Below are 24,300 nucleotides of genomic sequence, written 5' to 3' on the forward strand. Positions count from 1 at the left end.
CACCGCTGTGCACAACAGAAGGAATGGAGATGGGGGAGAGGCATTCAGAAGGGAGGGGAAAACGATAAACTACAACATTAACCATCAACTTTAAAGACTGGATTTATTTGGAGAAAAACAAAAAACCCTCAACCCAAAGGATGGGATTTTACATCTCAAGACATCTTCCAAGTAATGTCTACAGATTACAAATCATTTTCATAGAAGATATTTTTGTACAAATTTTACATGTATTCAGGAGCGGGACATAAGTCGACCCCTGTCTTTATTTTAACAGAGGAGCAAAGTAGGAGAGTGGACAAAACAGCTGTCTTTTGGGTGCAACTATCTGGAAGGGAAATAGACATGAAGAGGGCAAACTACCTTCTCATTGTCTACAACAATGGTTTAAAAAACCCATTCAACTCTGAGTATCTCTGCAAAAGCCCACTTCCTAGCTACTAGCCAATCAAATCCACCGGAGAAGCGATTGCTGTGCCTACTGCTGCAGCACGGGACATCAATGCTCCTGCACAGCAGGCCTAGGACCTTGCACTAAGACCAAGGTATCATTTGTCTGCAGGTACCTGACTCCCACAATAGGGAGGCTTGCCAGCTTTGGAGCTGAACCCTACAAAGGTGCACATGAAGACAGACAGACAGGTCAAGCTACAGCGTTGCAAGAGAAACCAGGACCTTGTTCAATAGATCTTTGCATTATCCTTTATTCTTGAGGGGAGTAAAGAAGCCCCCTAAGCAGAAAACCAGTCTAGGTCACATACATTATAAACTCAAGCACCGGTGTGGGGTTCCAGTGAAGGAAATGTATAGAAACCTTAAAACACCCTTCAAGGCTGCAGACCTCCAACTCACCCCATTTACCACCCCTACCCACCACCCGAGCCCATCAGCGGGGGATGGAAGCTGCAGGAGCAGGCAGAGAGGGGCAGGAATCAAAGAGCACAGAGCTGGCTTGCTTGAGAGAAACAGTGAGTCCTCAGGTCACAGCTTTTTGTGGCCAAGATACAATGTCTGTGGAAGGTGTATGACTCACAGACAGCTCTGGGAGGGCCAAGTGTTGGAGAACATGGGATGACCGGAGTGACATGGTTTAAAGAATGTGGATCTATTTGAACCTCTAGAAAGGACAGTTTAGAAGGGTAAAACCAGGACTTCCCACTACCTGTAAGTGCTTCCTCATCCCGAAATGACCATTCTATTCATGTGTTTACTGGAGGTCACACCATTTCCCACACTACCTGGTATAAAATATAATCGATCACCTCCCCAAAGCTTTTCAAACCACGATTGAGTTTCCCATTCATTTTGGTCCCCAAGCGGTACTACTTGTTAGTGGCCTGTAGACTCACTCCCAACTACCCCCTTGGGGGGTAAAAAAAAAAAAAATCCAAAAACAATTTCCCCTGGGCTGGCCCCATTAAAATCAGAACTAAAGCAGAGGGGCTGGCAGCCTCCTGGAGACTAAAACAGCTTGAGAGACTAGAGCTACCTTTCTAAGGATGGGAAATTTATTCAGGTAATGTTTGGGAATTCACAGGTGCCATCTTAGGATAAGAATTAGAAGGTAGAAATCTCACTACTTCTCCCTTGCACCTTTCTCTACTGCCTAACTGATGTGACCGCCTCTGTCACTGCATTTCTGCTGAATAGAGCCCCAGGCACTAGTCACACAGGTAACTGCTTGGTATCAGACACAACTTCCCCATTCAAAAGCGGTAGCCACATCTCTGGCTACAATGGTGATTCTCCAGTTACTTCAATACTTTAATAGGCTGCAGCAGCATGCAAAAGAATTTCATTTCATTAAAAAAAAAGTTTAGAAAGGTCTTCAGGAGATGGTGAGTTTATTTTGTCTTGTCTGGATAGAGGTTTGATTTGCTCTTGAATGTTCCGGGGTGGAGACCAGGAGAGAGCACAGGTGTGGAGGTCACTCGGTGCCGTCGTCTCCCTCGTTGTCGTCCTCACCGTCCACAGACAGAGCGGCGTACTTGCTTGCAGAACTGAACTTCTGTAATAGAGGAGAGGACAAGGTCATGGACAGGAGCCAAGATTCTCCTGCCCAAACCCTAGAGACACACCAATGCCTTGGCACAAATGAAAAGTCCAGACCACATCCATTCTGCTGCAGCAGTCAGGGAGGGTCAGGGGCACGTGTGAACTCAGCCACACATGTCCTCTTTGTAAGACCAAGGAAGGCTGTCTCAATAGCAGAAGGCCCACCTTAACTTTTCTCACTAATTTGAACAAGTACTGATGCCTCATTTCCAACTCTTCCACTGAAGAAAAAAAGGAGTCAGATGCAAAACTAAGCAGAGTGAGCGCAGGTACTCACGGAGGCTGGGTTCTCCTCGGATTTCTTTGGCTCAGATGCAGATCTCGAGTCTTGATCTTTTTTGCCATCCTTCCTGCAGAGACACAAGCAACCCATTCAACAATGTTGCTGGCACAGCACATTGTTTTCAGATCCCACAAATCTAACCACGACTCTAGTTTGTTCACAGAGGTAGACCAGACAATGCTTGAGAAAGCCAAGAACCATTTTATAAAGATTCCCCACATCTAACACCACAAGATTCATAAACAGTGAGGAAAAAATTATATATACCTATCCAACTCTTTCCAGTGGTCTCTGTTCCCGCCATCCCCAGGACCACGGCTGGAGCTTCCAGTGTGGCCTTGTGCGGCACTCACCACATCAACTTTACTTCCATCTGTTTAAGCAGAAACACAAAACCAAATTCAAGGCTTATAAAGTACCTCATCTCCCTGTCCTTGCTTTCCTTCACGCTGAAAAAAAAAAAAACACACATGAAGGGGAACTGCCCCCACTCCAAACCATCCGAAGGCCTGCCTTCCCATTAAAAGTCCTACTGTAGTGAATGTCTACCCGGAAAAGCAGGACAGAAATAGGAACTCGATTGTTTTGTAGTGACCTTTGTTTACTAATGGCGACATTTTGAACCTGGACAGCACAGACACATTTATTCCTGTCCAATTTCTCCACAAAGGCAGGCTTTACCAGGAAGAGGCAGCTTCAAATACTCTCTGAAGAAGTCATTCCTGCCCTCTACTGGCAGAAAAAGATAGCTCATCAAAGAACATTAAAAAAAAAAAAAACAAAAAACAATTGACTCTTGAAGGGGGTGGCAAAGTATAGCCACTGCTAAGGTGTCAGCGCTTTTATAATCCTCAATAAAACCCAGTAGGCCACTCCCTCACAAAAGCCATGAAAGTAGAGGGGGACTGGCGGGAAGGAGGCTAACTGGGCTCGGGGCAGTGAGATGGGGGTGGGGGGGCCGCGCGGCGGCAGTGATGACTAAGACAGAAGTACATCACTTGACCCAAGAAAAACACTGCAGCTTCCATTAAAAAAAAAGTCTATTTGCTATAGGTAGTGATGACACACATCTTTAATCCCAGCACTCAGGAGGCAGAGGCAGGCGGATCTCTTGAGTTAGAGGTCAGCTTGGTCAGAGTTCCAGGACAGTCAGGTCTACACAGAGAAACCTTGCCTAGAAAAAACAAAGAGAAAAATTCTTTGGCAAGGTGCTTAATTCCAGAGCCTTTCATTACAGGCATTTTATTTTATGTGCATTGCCTGCGTGTGTGCCCACGTGTCTGGGGCTTGTGAATTGTGGAGATCAGAAGAGGTCATCAAGTGCTCTGGAAGGGACTGGAGAACTGCACGGCTGTGAGCACCACATGGTGCTGGGAACTGCACTTGCTTGTAACCCCTGGATGTGTTTGCACTCAAAGACTGAACTGGCATAACATCCACTTCCCCCTCGGCATGGGCTCACCTTTCCTTGATGGTCCTTCCTCAGAGGGCTGAGCTGCAGCTACTTTCCCTCCACCACTGGAATGAAGCAAGCAATCAACCATCAGTCTTTACAGGAAAGATAACACAAGCTTACACCATTTTCCAAATGTAGCAGTTTGCCTTTCCATACCACACTATAATATTAAAATACAGGAAAGACAATGACAGTCACTTCTATACTTAAGTGCCATATGCTTTGGAAATCCAGCATGGTTAGCTGGAGCCTTCTTTTGGAAAAATTTAAGAGATTCTTAAGTCACCTAAGTGAGCAAGGTTACACTGACAGTATGTCCCAGGGCAAAGCACGTGTACATATTTCTGTGGTAAATATTCCCATCAAAGTGATGTCAACTGGCTAACAAAAAATCAAGAAAACACATACTGTTTAGACAACGGTGTATGAATTATACAGGAGGCAACCTCATCTGCAATATTACACAGGCCACACTCCCTCGGGGCACCTTCAGCTAAGCAGCTGCTGTTACAGGCCTACTCACCTTGTAGGGGACGGCTGCTCTGTGTCTGAGCTCTGAGATCGAGCAGGAGGGTTAGAACTCCGCTTCACCCACGCATTCTCCTTTGGTGGAGGGGCTGGCATTACCTTTAGAGGCTGGTCAGGTTTAGGAGGCTTAGAGGTTGGAGAGTGACAGTCTTCTTCTTTATTGAGGGTTTCATTTTCTAGAGACTTCTCACTCTCTCTCCTTCGTGTGTCTGTGGGGGAAGAGAGACTCACTGTACAAAACCCACCTGCAGGGGAAGGGGGGACGGGGGCATCACCATGTTCTTTTCCATCAGTAAACACTAACGGGTTCCTGATAGCTACAGTTACACAGGAACCAATGGTTTCCAGGGCACCTGGAGAAAAGAGTTTTACAGAAAAGGGGAAAAAGCTACGTGAGAGAACAGCAAGCGTGTCCTTACTTGGAAGGAATGAGCACTTTTTTTTTTTTTTTTGAGGTACAACTTTTGTCTGTGTGTCTGTTAACTGCGGATAACATGGTCTAGTGACTGGGACTCAGGACCAAAGCCCAGGAACCACTGCTCAACTCCAGCTCAGCTCATGGGAACAAAAACCATACACATTTGTATTTGCATAAAAACGTCTCTGGAACCACGGAGCCTACTTTACCAGTTACCTCCTACATTTGAAGTACAAGCTCTACCAAAGTGGCTACACAAACCAACATCACACTTAATCTAGCCAGAAGGAGCACTACATCACATTACAGGGCTACTACAAAGGTGAAACATTTCCAGAAAACTCTTCTAACACTTGGCTCAATTGACAAATCACTCTGGCTTTGGGCTGTTTTAAAATACTTCAAGTACAAGTAAGCTTGGAAGTAGGAGAGTCTTAGGAACAGCAAATCACAGTAAGAGAAGGAAGAGGGTGCTGTAATCAGTGGTCCAGGACCCTGTGACGGTACACATGCTAATGAGGAAATGATTTACCCTCAAGAATATTCCTTTAATGTTGCCTCAACAACAACAACAACAACAACAACAACAACAAAAATGTCACCCTAAGAGGTCAAAAACGACGGCTCTAAAAAAAACTAACACCAATGAGACAGAAAATAGGGGCCTGCAAGATATCATAGCTTGCCACCAAAACCTGCTGAGCTGAGATTAATGCCTGAACACGCTCTCTGGAGAAAACAGATTGCTCCAAGTGTTCCCCTGGCCTTGTATCATGACACAGAACTCCACTCCCCCACAAAATAAATATTAAAAAGCACAAAACAAGATGCCTAACAGTCAAATATTCTCTTTAGTGACAGACAATTACAGACCATTGAAGTCTATTCATTCTGGCACCTGGTCTTGAGGCAAGAAACGTGAAAACCCATCAGCCTTGCTAACTCAGGAGCTTCTGACCAGAGTTCAAAGCCAGTCTGGTCTACACCAGTTTCAGGACACCTAAGGCTACACAGAAAAAAAGACAATACTGCAAAGTGCCTGCATATCTGGCTATGGGAAACAGACACCCACCCTGGTCTGACTTACTTCTGCCAGATATGGCTGAGGTCCCAGTCTGCGATGACTCACTTCCTGTCCTCGACCGTTCTCTTTCCTGAGTTTCTTCACTTCGCCAACTTGGGTGTCTGCACACAAGAGATCGAAAAGAAGACACTTAATGCCACAACGAATCTGATACAAACAGTTCATAAAAATTAACAACCTATTAATACATGATCTTGGTGAGTGCAGGCCAGAGGACAATCTTGGGACACTGCCACCTTGTTTTTATTTTATGCATGTGTTGCCTGCATGTATGTCTGTGCACCATGCATGTGCCTGGTGCCTATAGAGGCCAGACATCATTCATTATGAGAGCTTCTGGAACTGGAGTTACAGGTGGTTGAGGAAGTGGGGGAATTAAAACTGGGGACTCTGTAAGAGCAGCCAGTGTTCTTAAGCTTTGCCACAAAGACCCATGTGATCATCCAGCTCTAAGATTGTATCACATGGCTTTATCTGAAACCATTTCAAGGCAGGTTACATATGCTGGTTCTAAATACCACCAGGATTACACGTTAGCTTCTACTCTGAATACAAATGTAAAAGTCATTCATATAGAACATTGCTGAGTTTTTCTTAATCAAATCCCAATATATATGTGTGTGTGTGTATGTATGTATATATATATATTTGGTGCCAGGTGTGGTGGCACATACTTTTAATCCCAACAATCCCAGGAGGCAAAAGCAGGTAGACCTCTGAGTTGGAGAGTCCATTCTGGTTCTAGGACAACCAGAACTAGAGGCCCCCACCTCAAAGAAAACAAAAATACATTTCTACCTATCTTTAAAATCATACAAGCATACAGGGGAAAAAAAAAAGGCAAAATAATTCTTGGCTATATTCAACAAGCAAAAGCATTCTCACGTAATAAGAGGAAAAACGAATGTAGTTGGCTGAGGGGTCAAGTTGGTACCTGCAACATCTGGTAGCAGAGGTAAGAGCGTGAAGCATGGCTCAGTGGTTTCTTGTGTGGCCCATGAGACTCCATTTCAAACATAAAGGCTAGTGAGATAATTTGGTAGGTAAGGACACTTCCTGCTACCGGGCAGTGGTGGTGCACGCCTGTAATCCCAGCACTTGGGAGGCAGAGGCAGGTGGATTTCTGAGTTCAAGGCCAGCCTGGTCTACAGAGTGAGTTCCAGGACAGCTAGGGCTACACAAACACTGTCTTTAAAATAAAAACACCCTCCCGGGGCTGGTGAGATGGCTCAGTGGTTAAGAGCACTGACTGCTCTTCCAAAGGTCCTGAGTTCAAATCTCAGCAACCACATGTTGGCTCATAATCATCCTTAATGAGATCTGACTCCCTCTTCTGGTGTGTGTGTGAAGTCAGCCACAGTGTACTTACATTAAAAAAACAACAAAAAAAAAGTACCCCAAAACAATAAAAAAAAAAACCAAACCCTCCCTAAGACACCTCCAGCCAAATCTGAAGATGCATGAAATTGTCCTCTGACATCTATATGCACACCCACAAAGGTTATTAAGAATTGAGTCAATCTATTTTTACAAAAGGCATGATTTATTTACTTCTGTTCCAAAGTGCCACCAATTTCTATTTATGTCATGTGTAGCACAAGTCTTTTTGAAAACTTGAAGGTACAGAAGTCTTTAGTGTGTGACACTCTTACACTCTGCAGACTGCTCCACCCTACCCAATAAACACATCTCAGTGACAACCAGTAACCACTCTCATTTCAAGTGCCCGATTGGCAGTAGGGAGAAGCCTCTAGTTGAAGATACCTTACCTCTCCCGGGGCCGGCGGTCTAGTTTTGGCTCATCCAGCTGACGCTGCAGCTTCTCCTGCTCTTTCTGTAGCCGCTCCTCTACTTCTCTTTCTCTAGCAGCTGTGTCAACAGGCTTCGCCCCTCCAAAGATAGAAGCCGCACGGCTGGACTGGGAGGTGCTAGCAGAGGAATCATCTTCTTTAGGAGTACTCCGAGGCTTTAGATTCAGTTTGGGTCTTTGGGGGGGACCTAAGTTAAATGAAACTCTAAGTAACAGTTTCCAAATTATCAGAAGGTGACTGCTGAAAGCCAGACTCTAGATTCTTAGGAATCTTGTTCAAGGATCTGGTCTGATGATGAACATCTTCAGCAGGTTGAAAAAGACTTTGTAGCAACATGACTACATGTGTGTATTACAGAGTCAGGTGAACACACCCTAAGCACTAGGGATCTGGACCAGAGTCTCACTACCTGCTTGGCAGGAACAGTAGAGACTAAACAGTCTCCCCAGCCAAGGGAGGCTCCATCTAGTTCTTATACTTCTGTGTGAAATTCTAAGTACTCCAATTTCTTTCTCTTTCCAGATTATCAGAGCACTTCCAAAATAGACCTAAAATTTAATCAAGCTGTATCACCTAATAAGACCATTTTTCATCCTGATCAAAAAGGTAGAATAACTTTCAGATGGTGTCATCACACTTAGCCTAGGTGGTGGCTGTTTATTCTTAATACCAGTTAGAGTGGAGTATGATAGTGCTTTGTTTCGACAACTAGGGGCATAATATTCAGAGTTAAATCTTGAAAACTAACTCACCATTAATAAAATCAGTGATAACTACTGGCTGGGACTTTCATTTTCCTCACTGATAGGGCAACAGAAGAATGTGTTTTTTTCTTTCCTACTTTTCATTAAATTTTAACTGAAGATTGTTATGGAGTGGCATTCAAGATGTTGCCACCCACACCCAGCATCACTGTGTTCTGTTGTCTCCTTTACAAGAGAGAAACAACTTTCTAGTTTCTGTTCCATGAAGAAAGAGATGAATACCTCTGTCATCACGCCTATAATCGTCCCGAGAGTAATCATCCCTGGAGCTCCATGACCGATCATCCCGTCTGTCATATCGGTCTTCATAGCGGTCCCCGCCTCCTCTGTAGTCATCATCCCTCCGGTATCCACTTCCAAATGCTCTTCTTCCACTGCCTATCCTGGAGTCATAGCCTATTAACAGATCTCAAATTGTGGTCACATAGAAAGGGAAAAAAAGCAAAATAGGAAATTCTAGAGAAGTGCTTTCCACTGAGTGTTATTGTGACTACCTCGGTCATAGTCTCTGCTGCCTCGGTCATCGTAGCGGTCTCGGCCCCCATAGCGGTCCATGTCTCTGCGTGGGCCGTCCCGATAGCCATCCCTATACCCATCTCGATACCGGTCTGAATCATAACGATCTCGATACTCTAGAAAGAAAAGAAATGTGGCTCTAGGTTTAATTTATAGGATCAGACTACCACTTGGGATGTTAGGTCGCAGCAGGGATGGAGTTCAAAGTCATATTTCTTTCAAAAATCCAACCCTGCACCCCCCATAACAGGTACAGGATATCTCCCTGATTCAATTTTGCAGTTTTAACATGCTTTCTCTTGGGTGGGTAATGATAAATGCCTATATATTCTCTAACAAATTCTAGAACATGGCTGCACAAAACAGAATACAGCTGGGATTTTCTATGTTTCATATCAATCAACCAAACACTGCTTCAAAGTTTGGCATGAAAGCCAGACACAGCTCAACAGAGACGGCTCCTGCCTCTAAGCCGGACCACCTGAGTTCCATTCTTAGGACCCACATAGAAGAAAGAAAACAAGACTCTCAAAAGGTTATCCTCTGACCTCCATAACTTATGCTGAGGCACACATACATGTACTTGGCTAGGTAACCAATAAATGTTTAGGTCAAGTATCTAGTGCCTTCTTTTGATCTCTGTGGATCCTGTACGAATTAACCCTCCCTCAACATTTCCCCCTCCCTTCTTCCTAGATCTGAACTTGCTTTGTAAACCAGGCTAGCCTTGAACTCTACTTGCACCTGCCTGAGTACTGGGAATAAAGGCATGCGCCACCACACCTGACCAAAAAAATAAATAAATAAATAAAAATAAAAAAAACACAAAACACCTTAAAGTATTGTATAGGCACACAATTTTATTCTCAACACAGAGTAGGGTTATGCAAGCAGATCTCGAGTCCCGGGCCAGCCAAGACTACATAGTGAGACCTCAAAAACAAACTTAGGTATACATAATACAGTACTGTTTTCAAATGTTTTTCCCCTCAAATTTTATTCCTGCTATTGTATGTATGTTATGCTATAAAGAATTCCATTATTTTCAAAACTTTATGATCATTTTTAATGTATTTTAAGACAGGTTAATCACTTTACCCATAAAGATTTTTTAACCCTCAGACTTAGGTGGGAAGTACGAGGCTGTATTTCACCTTTACCTCATAGTACTGCCCAGTCTTTCCACTGCTGCCAATGTTCAGTGAAAAGGTTATTTGTATATTGTCTTCAGCACAAGGTACAGTCACTATTTTTTTATTTAATCTTTTGTAAGTGCTGTCTGCCTGTACACCTGTGTGCCAGAAGAGGGCATTGGATCCCATTATGGATGGTTGTGAGCCACCATGTGGTTACTGGGAATTGAACTCAGAACCTTTAGAAATTCAGTCAGTGCTCTTAATTGTGAGCCATTTCTTCAACCCCAGCCCCAGTATTTTTAAGCTCTCTGAAAGTCACCCTTAAAAGCTCATCACAATTATGGGCACACAACAGTTCCTGGCTGTTTGTTTTCCACATAGAATCTCGCTGATGAAATTTAAATAAGCATTTAGTTTTCTCTGTAGGTTTCATTGACTATGTGTATGGAGGTCTGTATTGTCCCAAAATACCATTCATCTTGTTTGGCAGGGTCTCTCACTGACCTGAGGCAGACCCGTCAAGAGATCAGCAGGTTCTAGAGATCTGCTATCTTCACCTCACCATATCTGGCTTTTCAACAGGGCGACCAGGAGTCCAACTTAGGCCCCCCTGCTGGTTTGATAAGGACTTTAACATTGAATTGACCAAGCTACTACCTCTTCTGCCCCAGTTTTTCTTTATAAACAATTGTGCTGGTACAGAAATGCCTGTACTTTCTGTTAAGATTTTTTTTTTTAAATTAGGAACTTACCAAATTCCTTTTCTGCATTTGTCGACAATTTATATTATCAAAACAAATAACTCCCCAAAAAGCTTTAGAGAAACTGAAATAAGCTGTTCTCCAACTTCTAACTGCTAATGTTCCATTAGCAAATAGACCCAAAACCAATTAAAAAACCCAAACTTACTGTCTCCAAAGCTATCATCGCCTCTTCTAGGTGGGTAGTCATCAAAGCTGTCTGTGGCAGGACGGGCCCTCCAGTCTGTGTCTGTTTTGTCAGAATCCCGATTTCTATCTCGACCAAAAGAACGGTCATCCCTGTCTGTAGACAGAAAACCGACGGAGTGAGCTCTCTGAGACACCACTTCCTTCTCCCATGGTCCCTCCCACCTATGGTTCTACTGCACTGGCATCCCAGAGCACCCCAAGCCTTGCGGCTGCTCTCTCTAAATACTGATCTATTCTTTTCCCCAAATGTATTTTAATTAATGTTTATCTATATCACATTAAAGCTCAAGCTGGTAGATAGCAAATCTAATTATAGATTTAAGATCCAAGGATAGACAGTCAGTGGTTTGAAATTGGAAGGAGACAGGATGAATCTCTGGATTTTACTCATTAGATATCAATAGTAGTCCCTTCGTCTGAGGCAAATCTCCTTTAATACTGCCCAAAGTTCCCGTGGAACAAAGCTGGTCGAGAACTGATCACAGGCCTCACTACCTTCCTAGGACCACTACACCAAATGGTAAGTTCTACCAGTTTTCTTACCTTTATCCTGTGCTTGGTCAGCAACATCCACTCGAATTCTCCTGTTACCTAGAGACTGAGAGCACAGGATCCTATTAACTGACCCGCTAGCTTAAAAAGCTATAAGAACTTGAAGAAAATGTTGAAATAAATTTAGAAATTAACAAAGCTGGTGTTAGATTAATATAATGCTAATTCTATTTTTCCAAAGCCCACTTCATATACTAGAGCAGTTAACTGTCAGTTTAGTGTAATGAAAGCAATTCTCAATCAGCTAACATGCTTATAATTACAGCCCCAGGAAGCTGACAAGAGTTACTCCAAGTTCCAGGCCAGCCTAGAATATAGGAAGACCCAGCTTCCAAAGAACAAGGACAATTAAAATACCAAAGCAATTAATTATTCAAACGAACAGGCCAACAACATAGCAGCAGTCCACTGAAGGTTGCTGTGTCCAGGCCTTTTCACTCAGTATTACTTTGTAGAGCTCAGTTCCTGACCCCCCTTCCCTATTACCTTTAATTACTCTGACCGACCCCGATGGCTGGTTCTACCTATGAATTTTAACCTCATCTGATACAGATTATGGCAGTCCATCATTAGTGAAAATGTTTCTAAGAGCTGTTTTTTTACAATTGTACCAAATTGCAGATTTAGACTATGGAATTCTGGAGTTAAATACCCCAGCCCCGAAAAGATGCACTTTAATGGAACCTAGTTTACTTTTCTCTCTGCAATTATAAAGGCAGTTTATTTTTTTAAAAAGTAATACCCTAGAGCTGACATAAAGTAGTAAACAGGCTTATTAGAAATCTGGTATACATTGAGTTCCTTCCCTAAAATTTCACTGAAATCACTGTACCTCAATCGATACCAGGAGTGACTTGCTTTGGTTGATAAACCAAGACTGCCCATCCTTCACCCTCACTTTCTTTTTGAAATTTAATTTTACGTGAATTGGTTTTTTGCCTTCCTGTCTGGGGGGAAGGTGTCAGATCTCGGAGTTACTGATGGCTGTAAGCTGCCATGTGGGTGGCTGGGAATCCTCTCGAAGAGCAGCCAGCGCTGCTTCTAAAGGCTGAGCCTTCTCTCCAGCCCCCCTCATCCCAATTCTTAATTTCTTTACCTCTTCATTGAGACTCAGAGCACTGAGCAGAGAATCCAGGTCCTCAAATTCTGCATAGCCGAAACCTTTCAACCTGTCTGGATTGCTGGGTTCACGTGGTAAGCGTACAGCACTGATCTGAGAGAGTAAAGAAACAAACAAAAAATAACAGAGTTAAAAACAAACAAACCTGGGCTGGAGAGATGGCTCAGCGGCTAAAGCACTGACTGCTCTTCTAGAGGTCCTGAGTTCAAATCCCAAGCAACCCCATGGTAGCTCAGAACCATCCATAAAGAGATCTAAGCCAGGCGGTGGTGGCACATGCCTGTAATCCTAGCACTCTGGGAGTCAGAGGCAGGCGGATTTCTGAGTTCGAGGCCAGCCTGGTCTACAGAGTGAGTTCCAGGATAGCCAGAACTATACAGAGAAACCCTGTCTCGAAAAAAAACAAGTTCAACAAAACCAACCCCCCCCAAAATAAAACAAACAAACAAACAAACAAACAAACAAGATATCTGATGCCCACTTCTGGTGTGTCTGAAGACAGCTACAGTGTACTCATACAGATAAAACAAATCTTAAAAAAAAAAACAAGCCCAAAAAACAACCCAAACAAAAAAGGTCATCAGCATATATGTAATTTCTCTGAAGAATGTATAAGAACCTGGTTGTCTCTAGGAAAAAAACTGGTAGGATAGAAGACATTCTGTAGCCCATCCCTTTCAAATCATATTAATTTAACCCTTAAAACAAAATTAATTAAGGTATTCTTTGCATCTTGGACTCTGTTGCCTTCCTCTGTGGCCATCCCACAATGTTTATTTAGATATCCTCAATATCACATGGTCTGACACGAAGACACTTACATTTAATCCTCTAAAGAAATCCTTAATGGAGTCTTCTGTCACATCATAGGGCAGATTCCCTAGGAAAGCAGTGTAGGGTGGCGACTTGGGAAGACGGCTCCGGTCGATATTGGGTTCCCGAGCAGCCCGTGGAGCAGTGGGAAGGATGGAACGGTCAATTGGAGGTGCCCTGTACACATCGTCATCATTACTATGCCAAGTTGTTGACACTAGGACAGAAGAGCAGACAAAAGGAAATTAAGAAGCTTAGCATGGCAGAGCACGAGACCCTGAGACAGCAGGATCAAACAAATCCAGCCCAGGTTACAGACCCGGCTGAGACCATCTCAAAACAACCCAAAATCCGACAGACACAGTGGCTCGAAGTCTGAGACCAGCCCAATATTCACAGTAAAGCCCAGGTCAGTCAGTACATAAAGAGATTCTGTATCAAAAAACACATGCTGGGAGGTGGTGGCACAAACCTTTAAATCTGAGTAGAAGGCTAGTCTGGTCTAAAAAGAATGGGTTCTAGCACAGCCAGGGCTACACAGAGCAATCATGTCTTGAAAAAACAAAGTCCTTCAAACCAACTCCCACAAATCCACACACACACAAGATTAGAGCCAGAGATCCACACCAACACTGAACCAAGCCAAACAAAGCTATGTTGTTGAAGCAAAAGATGCACCCATATGGTGGCTCACAACCACCCATATTCATCCAGTTCCAGGGGATTCAACAGGCACAGAATTATTACGCATAACAGGCACAGAATTATTACGCATAAAGTAAATAACAAACAAAAAGTGAACAAAGAGAAAAAACAAAAAGTAAGGAGCACTCAAGGTCTATTCTCATGGCTCTCAAGGCCTTTCTTTGAAGGCTTAGACTGCTTTCTCTCTTTTTACTCATCTAAAGAATGCTATTGAACCAAATCCTTCACATATCCATTACAAAGCACTTTATCTTGACAAGTCTGTGACACTGTTCTATCTACAGAAGATGTAGCTCAACTGCAGACAATGCATTAGACCAGAATCCTTTTTACCCCAAATACACTAAGCTCTCCTGAGAGTTCTCACACTCCCACCACTGGACGGGCCTTGTGTTCTCTGCCCCATCCACCTCTGCTTTTTGGAGAGAGTATCTCTAGCATGGGGCTCGAGGCCTTCCTGCCTCTACCTCCTAATCCCAGGAATTACAGCTATATACCACATTACTGGGCCTTCTTCAAGGTTTATCTTCCCCCAAAACCCAAACAAACAAAACCAACTATCCTAGTCCTGGTCCTTGATTTTGTATTTAGTTTCAACATTTAGAGAATATATAAGCTATATAAAACGTTATATTTTTATTATAAAATAGGCCACACACAAAGTAGTCAGTTTGCAATAAGTTTTTTGGAGGGGCATAGGGGTTGGAGGAAGAAAACTGGCTAGACTGCTGAAGCCCTAATATATATATTGAGTCAAATGTAGAATGCATGCCTATAATTCTAGTAATAAGGAGGTAGATGTGACCATTTCTCTGAAAGCTTGAGATAAGCCTTGTCTAAAATATACCAAGTTCAGGTCACATAGGGCTACAGGAAACCTTTTCTGAAACACACACATAAGTCATTAACAAGAAAAGCAGAGGCCGGGTGTGGTGGTGCACTCCTGTAATCCCAGCACTTGGGAGGCAGAGGCAGAGGCAGGTGGATTTCTGAGTTCGAGGCCAGCCTGGTCTACAGAGTGAGTTCCAGGATAGCCAGAGAAACCCTTCTCGAAAAACCAATAAATAAATAAATAAGTAAATAAATAAATAAATAAAAAAGAGAGCAGAAACATATATACCCCAACCAAAGACAGGCACGGTGGTGCAAGCCTTAATTTCAGCACTCCAGGACAGATGATCTCTATGGGTTTTAGGTCAATCAAGGCTTCATAGTGAGATCATACTCCCAAACACACCCAATCAACCAACGAGACAAGATACCACAAAACTTTTCAGTTTTCCTTATGAGTGACATCACAATGCAATTGGCTAAGTTGTATATACTCAGCTACTGGCATCAAGTTGAGGTCAAAATAGGCAACAGAATGGTAATTAATTAATTACATGGGAAAATACAGAATAGTCACGATGTATCTCTTGGGCTAGTCTTGTACATTCAGCATAGCCTATACCAGACCAGAGCTGGGGCTGCAGGAGTGACCACATCACCACCTAGCTACTCAGTCTTAATAAATAGCCAGGACCAGCATGTGATTATTCTGAAAGTTCACTTTAGTTTGAGAGTCAACCAGAGATTAAACCCAATACCCCAAAACACACAAAAAATTTCAGGCTGTACAAATTAAGATCCTTGCTGGGCAGTGGTGGCGCATGCATAATCCCAGCACTCTGGGAGACAGAGGCAGGCGGATTTCTGAGTTCGAGGCCAGCCTGGTCTACAGAGTTGAGTTCCAGAACAGCCAGGGCTATACAGAGAAACCCTGTCTTGGAAAACACCAAATCCAACAAACCAAAAAGATTCTTTCCAATTACAAATGAGGCAAATCATGAAATACCATTTTATCTAGAAAACAGTGAACTTTTAATTTTAAGCATGATGACAGTTCCAAGGACAGCAAAGGGAAATTACCATCTCCTTCCAGATCGTCTGTTTCATCAGCCCAGCTGACTGGTTTGGGGACATATGTGCTTCCTCCACCAGTTCCCCCATCTTCAGCTAGAAAGTCTGTTAGGGAGATGGTCTTCCCCTTCTTATTCTTCTTTTTTGCTGAAAGAGAGAAAGATTACTCAATGACAAGTAAGTACTAAGACCTATGCTGAACCATTAAAGACATTTAAGGAAGTCAACAAAGACCTATCAGATGATTGGATTGTGGAATTCACATCATAAAAGAATTGTTATGCAGATATAAATGTGGAGAAAACACAAAATATTCAAGAAATCAGGCATAATATGTGAGGCAGGAGGACAGAGTGTGTTTGTGTTTATGTGTATGTGCGTTAAATAGTACATTTGCTAGCATAGATAGTATGAAGTCCTGGGTTTAAATTAATCCTTACCACTACATACACAGTATGGCAGGATACACTTGAAATGCTAGACTAAATAGGTAGAGAGGAAGGAAGATCAGAAGTTAAAGGCCATCTTCAGCTACAGGGTGAGTCTGAGGCTAGCCTGGGATACATGTGACTCTGTCCCACAAAACTATAAATATAAAGGCTTATGTATATACACACATTCAGGTATAGAAAAGGAAAGCTATCCATTAATACCATCTGGGATATATGACTATGATGGAGAAATCCTTTATTTACTACTAATAAATACACAAGTAAGGCAAAAGCTCTACAACAAATTATACTCTCCAGTTACATTTGAAAATTTTAGCCAGGCAGTTGTGGTACATGCCTTTAATCACATAACTCGAGGAAGAAGGAGGATCTGAGTTGGGGGCCAGCCTGATCTACTGAGAAAACTTGAAAAAAAGTCAAAGAAAGATAATTCAATTAGAAATGACTTTAATGGGAAAAATTGCTATGTAAACCAAGCTAGTATTGAGTTCAGAGAGCCAAGTGTTTCTGTTTTACCATTTCTGTAATAAAGTACTTTCTAAAAAGTAAAACCAACAGAGTGGAGTGGTGGATCCAAATTCAGTTCTCAGCACCCATAACTCCAGAGGATCTGGGCCTTCTGAATTCAAACGTGCAGACAAAACACTTATATAGATCAAACTAATCTAAATGTTAACATAGAAAAGGAAAGCTATCCATTAATACCATCTGGGATATATGACTATGATGGAGAAATCCTTTATTTATTACTAATAAATACACAAGTAAGGCAAAAGCTCTACAACAAATTATACTCTCCAGTTCCAGATGTATTTAAGGAGTACATTCATTGCTCCTTAAATACAAAGATAAAACACAGCTCCTGATCACATAATAGTCTCTATATATGGCACTTTATGTGTATTGTCGACTTGTTAAATAACTACAAGGAAGACTCAAAATCTATCCAGAGGGAATGAAAGGAAAGCTCAGGTATTTTCCTAGCACACGAAGGGCTCTTCCTATGACACTAGATAGGGAATAACTTCTAAGGCAGGTTATCACAGCCTTGGTGAAATGCCTGGTGTCCTCAGTGGCATTTGAAAGCATTTGATTAGTTAAAAGGCATGCAAATAACCTGAACTCTCCTGTACCTACAGAACTTCAGACCCAAAACAGCTAATTCAAGGGACCAAGAGGAGTTTTAGAGCTGACAAAGTCACCACCAGGCCATTAAGGGGGACACCCCCCCCCCCAACCAAAACCGTCCTACATGGCTGGGTTCGAATTGGCCTGTTATTTCAGCACCACAGAGGGTTACACGAGGCCAGCTTTGGTCATCAGTGACTGTTCCCTCCTCCAAAAGTTAAGAGCTTTGCTGTATCACAGCAGCTTCATAGTTGTCACTATGCAGTCCTGGCTAGCTACATACTCTGAGATCTGCCTGTCTCTGCCTCAAGTGCTGGGATTAAAGGGATGGTTCTCCCAGCAGCTTCATGTTTTTTTTTTTTTTTTAACAATCACAAGTCCTTTCAACTTTCACCTTTCAACTTAAGAGACTATTCTAACTTGATACACTAATGCTTAATAGAAAGTTGCTTTCTCAAATTCAATGACTGTTGCAAGAAAATAAAGGTGCCCTGTTTTGCTATGAATGCTACAGACAGCATTTTGTATGCAACAAGTCTCAGTGTTAGAGACTGAATGTTCAACTTAAATGAACAAACTGCAAAAGCACAAAGATGGCTATTAATCAGTCCTTCCTTTCTAGTGACTTAACGCTAATGTAACCTTAAAATTGACAGTGCATCAGCCAGATCATATGATCCTTAGTCCCTTCTGTTCCTCTGAATCAGCTGTTGACTGTGTGTATCTCAAATTCTAAGGATAGAGTACCAAGGTCTGGCCACTGAATTGAGCTACAGTTAACTTACTCTGAAAAATACTCTGAAATCAGAGGCTGGGTCCTAAAGCTCTGCTCCAACTCTATGTAGACATGTATAAGTTTTGTGCCCCCTGTCCATGCATTGGGGGGGGGGGGGGCTAACTGCCCAAGTAGCCAAGAATGACCTTGAATTCTGATTCTCTTGCTTCCACCTTCCTCCTTGGCATTGTGATCACAGGCATGCACCACTAAACCAGGTTGACATGGTGGGTGCTGGGGACTGAACCCAAGGACTCCGTGCACTCTAGGCCACTGAGTTAACTAACAATCACTTGTGCAGTACAAGGTAGACTATCTTTAAAGCACTACATGCCTTTTAAATTTTGCTGATTGATGCTTGCATTATGTGAGTCCTAAAACTGTCCTACAACTTAGATTTACTTGTATTTAGTTGGGCTGATGAGATGGCTTTGCAGTTAAGAATACTGGCTACTCTTCCAGAGTTCAAATCCCAACAACTATGGGGGCTCATGACATCTATAAAGGGCTCTGATACCTTCTTCTGGCCTGTACAGACCAAGTATTCCTACATAAGAAAATAAAAACATGGGGAAAACTGGAAAAAAAAAAAAGGGGGGTTAACATCTGAGATGTAAATAAATAACCAATAAAAACAACAACAACAAAAACGAGCATTTTTTTTCTGTCTATGTACCATATGCATGCCAAGTGCCTGTGGAAGCTAATAGAAAGTGTGGGATTCCCTGGAACTAGCATTACAATTATGAGCCACCATCTGGGAGCAGAGAATTGAACCCAGATCCTCTACAAGAGTACCAAGTACTCTTAACCACTGTCATCTCTCTAGCCACATTATTTTAGTCTTTATCTTCCACCACCACAGCATAATCTAGAATTAATCTACCCTTTGAAATGATTTGGCTTAAATAAACTTTGTAGATCAGGGTTTCTTAATCTTTTAACTCAAGTCTAGAAAAACAAAAATCTCATTCTTCATTAACATTACTTGATATTTCAAAATAAGCTAGAGCATCAATAAACATTTACAATAAAACACCGATACTTTAAAAATCCCTGTTGAGTCATTACTTCTCCCTTTAACATCCTACTGCTTCTTCCCCAACCAAATCTGGTTGAGAAATCACCACTAGATGAGGTGTGTCTTCAAGACTAAAAGAGCTCTCATTTAATATGGCTGCACAGTAACTCAGTTGCATACAAGCAGCAGGTTTAAAAAGCAGATACTAAAGGAGAATAAAGTGGGACAATACTGTCTCATTCCATTTTATTTCACTGACAAGTTATCAAAATCCTCCATGCCCTTTGATCCTCCAACATTAGGGCCTTGCATGTTTAAAGATTTCAACTGTGTGGGGCTAGAAAGTGGTTGAGATTGTGGACTGCTCCTGCCTAGGACTCAAGTTCAGTTTCCAGTACCCAGTTCAGAACAACATGTAACTCCAGCTACAGTAAGTCTGATATACCTATACCCATCTGTCCATATTTAAACACATATACATAATTAAAAATAAAAAGACTAATTTTAAGGCCAGGTGTGGCTGCATATACCCTTATTTCCAGCACTTAGGAGGTAGAAGCAGGAGGTTATGTTCAAGGCCAGCCTGGTCTACAAAAAACAAAGACCAACTCCTTTACTTAGTTCTTCAAGAATATAGTCTTTGCCATACATTGATTTAACCAGTTCAATTCTTTCATCTCCCTTCTAACATCATTCCTGATCCTTAAAACAGTTCCCTCGTAAATTATATCTCAATGCTATTATTAAAGCAAACACATACATTTTCAATATGAAACATTTTCCTTCAACTGACAATATTCAGTATTTGACTTTTTGATCTAAGTATCCTTACAGAGCAACAAATACTCTGTACTCTACAAAAAGGTTAATTTGTATACATGTATCTACAGTTCTTGAAACTGTTTCACTATGAAGATTAACACTGTAAAAGCACTCATTTAATACATCTTCTCACCATAAAACCAAAGAAACACCTCGCAGCATGCCTGTCATATCAAAGTCCTAGGCACACCTTATACACACTGGTTACGATGTTAAAGTAACCTGTATCAAACATGATTCTTTACAACCTCCTAAGTGCTGGATTGACAGGTGAGCTAGCTTGTTCAGCCAAACCCTTATAGATTTAAGTCCTCTTTTAAAGATGCAACTAAATCTCTACCTAGGTTCAAGTTTCCTGGAAACTTCAAGAATCCTCATTTGTCAGTCAGCTCTGAGACACTAAGATACTAAGGTCAGAAGTTGGTCACAGGGAAACTACTATTATCTCAAATTGTTTTTTCACTTTAACAAATAGTGATTAAGTTTTATCTGGTATTTTTTTTACACAGAAAGTCTAAGATCTATTTCCAACCCTGGGCACATTGGCCACTCAACTGGAAGAATTGTCATCAATCCCAAATTCTGTAAAAGCCAAGTTAAGAGGTAAACTTGTGCTGAAGTAACAAACCAAGCTATATTTCCTGGACTGAATTGAAGAGGGAGCCTTCCTAGGAGGACAGATTATTTAAGAAAAAGGGGAAGGGGACACCACTAGGGAAACCTTGCAAACCAATGGATCACAATCACCAGAATAAAACCAAACACACAGCTTACCAGGATGCCTTTTTCTTTTTACTTTTTTATTGCACATAGGTTAAAGTACAACCTGCAGTAGTCTGCTCCCGCCTCCATCACATGGATTCTTGAACTCAAGTTGACAGCATTGACACCAAGTGCCCCAAACCCTGAGCCATCTCTCCAGTCCAGCTACATCGTTCACCACTAAGCATCTCACAAGAGGAAATTCATCTAACTTCTCAGTTAAGACACTAAACTGCAGGCCAAGGAGTACTTTTCACTGATTGAAATACACTTTTGTAACCGGTAGGTGAAAGTTTTAGCAAGTAATTCCAACATAGTACTCACCGTGTTAATGAGCCTATGAGCCTGGTGTTTCCAGGATTGTGACCCTGCTAATGTGACCTTCAACAAATCTTTGAGCAATTTTCCCTCAGCTGGAGAAACCACTAATTCTTTACATGATCCCACAGGCTTGTTCAATTAAGTGCTATACTAACAAAGCTGTTATACCCAGGGTTGGGGATGTAGCTTAGAGTGCTTGCCTAGCATGTCCAAAAGCTCTGGTTCAAAGTCCAACAATGCAGAGGAAGCAAATCAAGTTCTTATGGTCAAACGCATCTTAATTCAACGAGAAAGTTTTCCAAAGACATAACCTTAATTCCTTATATTAGAAAAGATGGACTTCTTATTAAGATATTGAATGTTGCCAGGCCCGGTGTTAAACACCTTTAATCCCAACAATCCTGAGGCAAGGCCGGTCTACACGGTTAGTTCCAAGGCAGTCAGAGCTAAATAACAAGAGAACTTGTCTCATAGTTTAGAGACAGCAATCCAAGAGGTAATTTTTTTACAGGTCATGCTATAAAAATAAACTGTATTTCCTAAACTAAAACTAAGTGTTTAAAAGCCCTGTGGCATTCACATAATAGGTCCATTGCAAATGCAAACAAACAAAACCCCCAACTAACCAAACCTCACTTGCAGTGCACTGAATACACATTCCACTAAAAACAAAACAACCGCAGAGCCTCTTGCTACTACTATTTTAATAGCACCTTCTAGAACTTTCACAGGTATCTGGGAAAATGACAAAAGCTGAATCCTGACACGAAAACTACCCGGAAAATGGAAGCTCTATGTAATGTAACGCCCCGATCTCGTTCCCCACCTCTGCCTGGCATATAGTCTGCACGCAGTAAAAATTGTTGGCTGAATCAGAGGCGGAAAGAAAAGGCACAGGAGACTCTAGGTGTCCATCCCTACAGCTCCTCCCTAACACGTGGGAGCACTCTGGATTCCCTACCCCCAACTCTAGTAGGGCCAAACCCAATATGCGTTCACTTGGAGTTCAGCGGCCAAACCACGCTCCAAAACCGACAAAAGCTTAAAGTATAAGGCAAAAGCCAGGTCCATCCAGGCTTCCCATCTGGAGTCCAGCAGCGCATGCTTCCGAGGCGCGCCTTCACCTCGCCTCGTCTCCCGTGCCGCGCACGCGCACCGCAGCTTTCATGTGTCCCTCCACCGACTCGCGCTCGCGTTCTAACTGGCCCCCCCGCCCCTGCCCCCACTAGGGTCCGCAACGGCCTCGCGCCTTGGAGACCCGGTCTAATGTGTTCGGGTCCGCGCGCCAACCGCCTCCTTCCTTCATCCGCGCCTTGGCGCGGGCGCAGTTGCTTCACGTCTTTGAGAGCCTCGCGCCTCCCGCACATCTTTCTGTGCTACCTCCTCCAATTGAAGGCAGAGTCCACCATTACTGCCTACTCCAACCTCGCGCAACGGGGTGAAAAGGGTGTGAGGGGGAGGGGAAGGCCTTCCCCTCCCCCTAAACATCCCGAGGCCGTAACCTAAAGCGGCCAAGCCGCCAGCCTGCCGCAGCCCCCAGGTCCGAAAGGAGCCGGTGCCTCCTGCCCCCAACTTCCAGCAAGGAGCGGACCAAGCCCGGAGGCTGTTTCCGAGCCTGGTCTTTGGCCACGCTCGGCCGCTCACTCACCTGAGGCCGCCATGTTGGGAGAGGGAGAGAGAACGCAAAGGACCCGGATGAGGCAATCACGTGATTATAGCGGGCGCGACGGGCTAGGAGACGTGAAGCCAGAAGGGGGCGGGGAGCTGAGGACGGAGGCAGGAGGCGGGGCGCCGCCGCGCTAGGTTCGTAAAGCAGCGCGAGGAGGTGGCGCGGCGTCCGACGGGAAGACCTGCGCGACATGTGGCCGAAGGGGTGGAGTCTGAGCTGTCGCGAAACCCTTTGCTTTACGTTGGGCCCGCGCGGCCGACAGGTCCGATCTGCTCCCGGGGCGGGGTCTCCTGGCGCACAGACTTCTGGGTGCTGTGTCGGCGCGAAGGGCGGGGCCGCACTTGCTGATTCTATGGAATCGAGTGGGCGTGGAATCTAGAATGGATGTGCCACAATTGATTTTTTCAAAGGGAAGATTCTGAGTTTCTTTTTAAATTACTTTTTATAACGGCAAAGCAAATCCAACGTTCCGTAGAATGGTTTCAATTACGAAGTTAACATTTGAGCATGTTACAGTCATGGGCTTTTTGCCTCATTTAACCCTCCAATTGATTGACAACGGCCAGCACCGAGGGCTAGCCACATTTCTTCCAGCGAATGCTTCTTTTTTTTTTTTTTAATATTTCACAAAGTGAAACTATTGAGCACCAACCATGTGCCAGGCACTGTTTAACAGACATTTATGAATATAAAAGGAAATAAAACTACCTTGAGTAAAATACTACAAATGATAAACATTACGGGTAAATAGGATAATAGAGTAAAAGGTAGTTGGGTACAACTCCAGATGGCCTGCTTCTCTACAAGAACAGGGAACATTCTTCGTCATTGAGACATCATTCCAGCTCCCAAAATTTTTTAATCACCCTAGAACATTGTCATAAAAAAATCATGTAACATCTGATAGTTTCCCCTAGATCAGAAATGTACTATTCAAATAAATTTGCATGGGGGTTGTAGGGCCTCAGTGGTTAAGAGCATTGACTACTCTTCCAGAGGACCTGGGTTCAATTCCCATCAACCACATGGCAGCTCACCGCTGTAACTCCAGTTCCAGAGGATCTGACACCCTCATACAGACATACATGCAGCAAAACAGCAATGCACATAAAATAAAAATAAATATACTTTTAAAAAATGATTTGCAGCCGGGCAGTGGTGGCGCACGCCTTTAATCCCAGCACTTGGGAGGCAGAGGCAGGTGGATTTCTGAGTTCGAGGCCAGCCTGGTCTACACAGTGAGTTCCAGGACAGCTA

At 43.0% G+C, this 24,300-nt stretch overlaps 1 protein-coding gene across 1 annotated transcript; it reads right to left on the bottom strand.

Moving 5' to 3' along the window:
• Positions 1-84: 84 nt before the first annotated feature.
• On the bottom strand, positions 85-23,127 carry Eif4b (eukaryotic translation initiation factor 4B). Its single transcript, XM_052160414.1, has 15 exons — positions 23,023-23,127; positions 16,103-16,240; positions 13,495-13,703; positions 12,650-12,766; positions 11,545-11,599; positions 10,961-11,095; positions 8,894-9,031; positions 8,622-8,795; positions 7,594-7,822; positions 5,828-5,925; positions 4,318-4,531; positions 3,801-3,856; positions 2,606-2,711; positions 2,333-2,405; positions 85-2,008 (listed from the first exon to the last, which is right to left on the bottom strand). The coding sequence occupies exons 1-15, from the start codon at positions 23,033-23,035 to the stop codon at positions 1,928-1,930; spliced, it is 1,836 nt and encodes a 611-aa protein (XP_052016374.1). The 5' UTR covers positions 23,036-23,127; the 3' UTR covers positions 85-1,927.
• Between the last annotated feature and the right edge of the window lie 1,173 nt (positions 23,128-24,300).

This window comes from Apodemus sylvaticus, chromosome 17 (assembly GCF_947179515.1).
Source record: "Apodemus sylvaticus chromosome 17, mApoSyl1.1, whole genome shotgun sequence".
NCBI classification, from domain to species: domain Eukaryota; kingdom Metazoa; phylum Chordata; class Mammalia; order Rodentia; family Muridae; genus Apodemus; species Apodemus sylvaticus.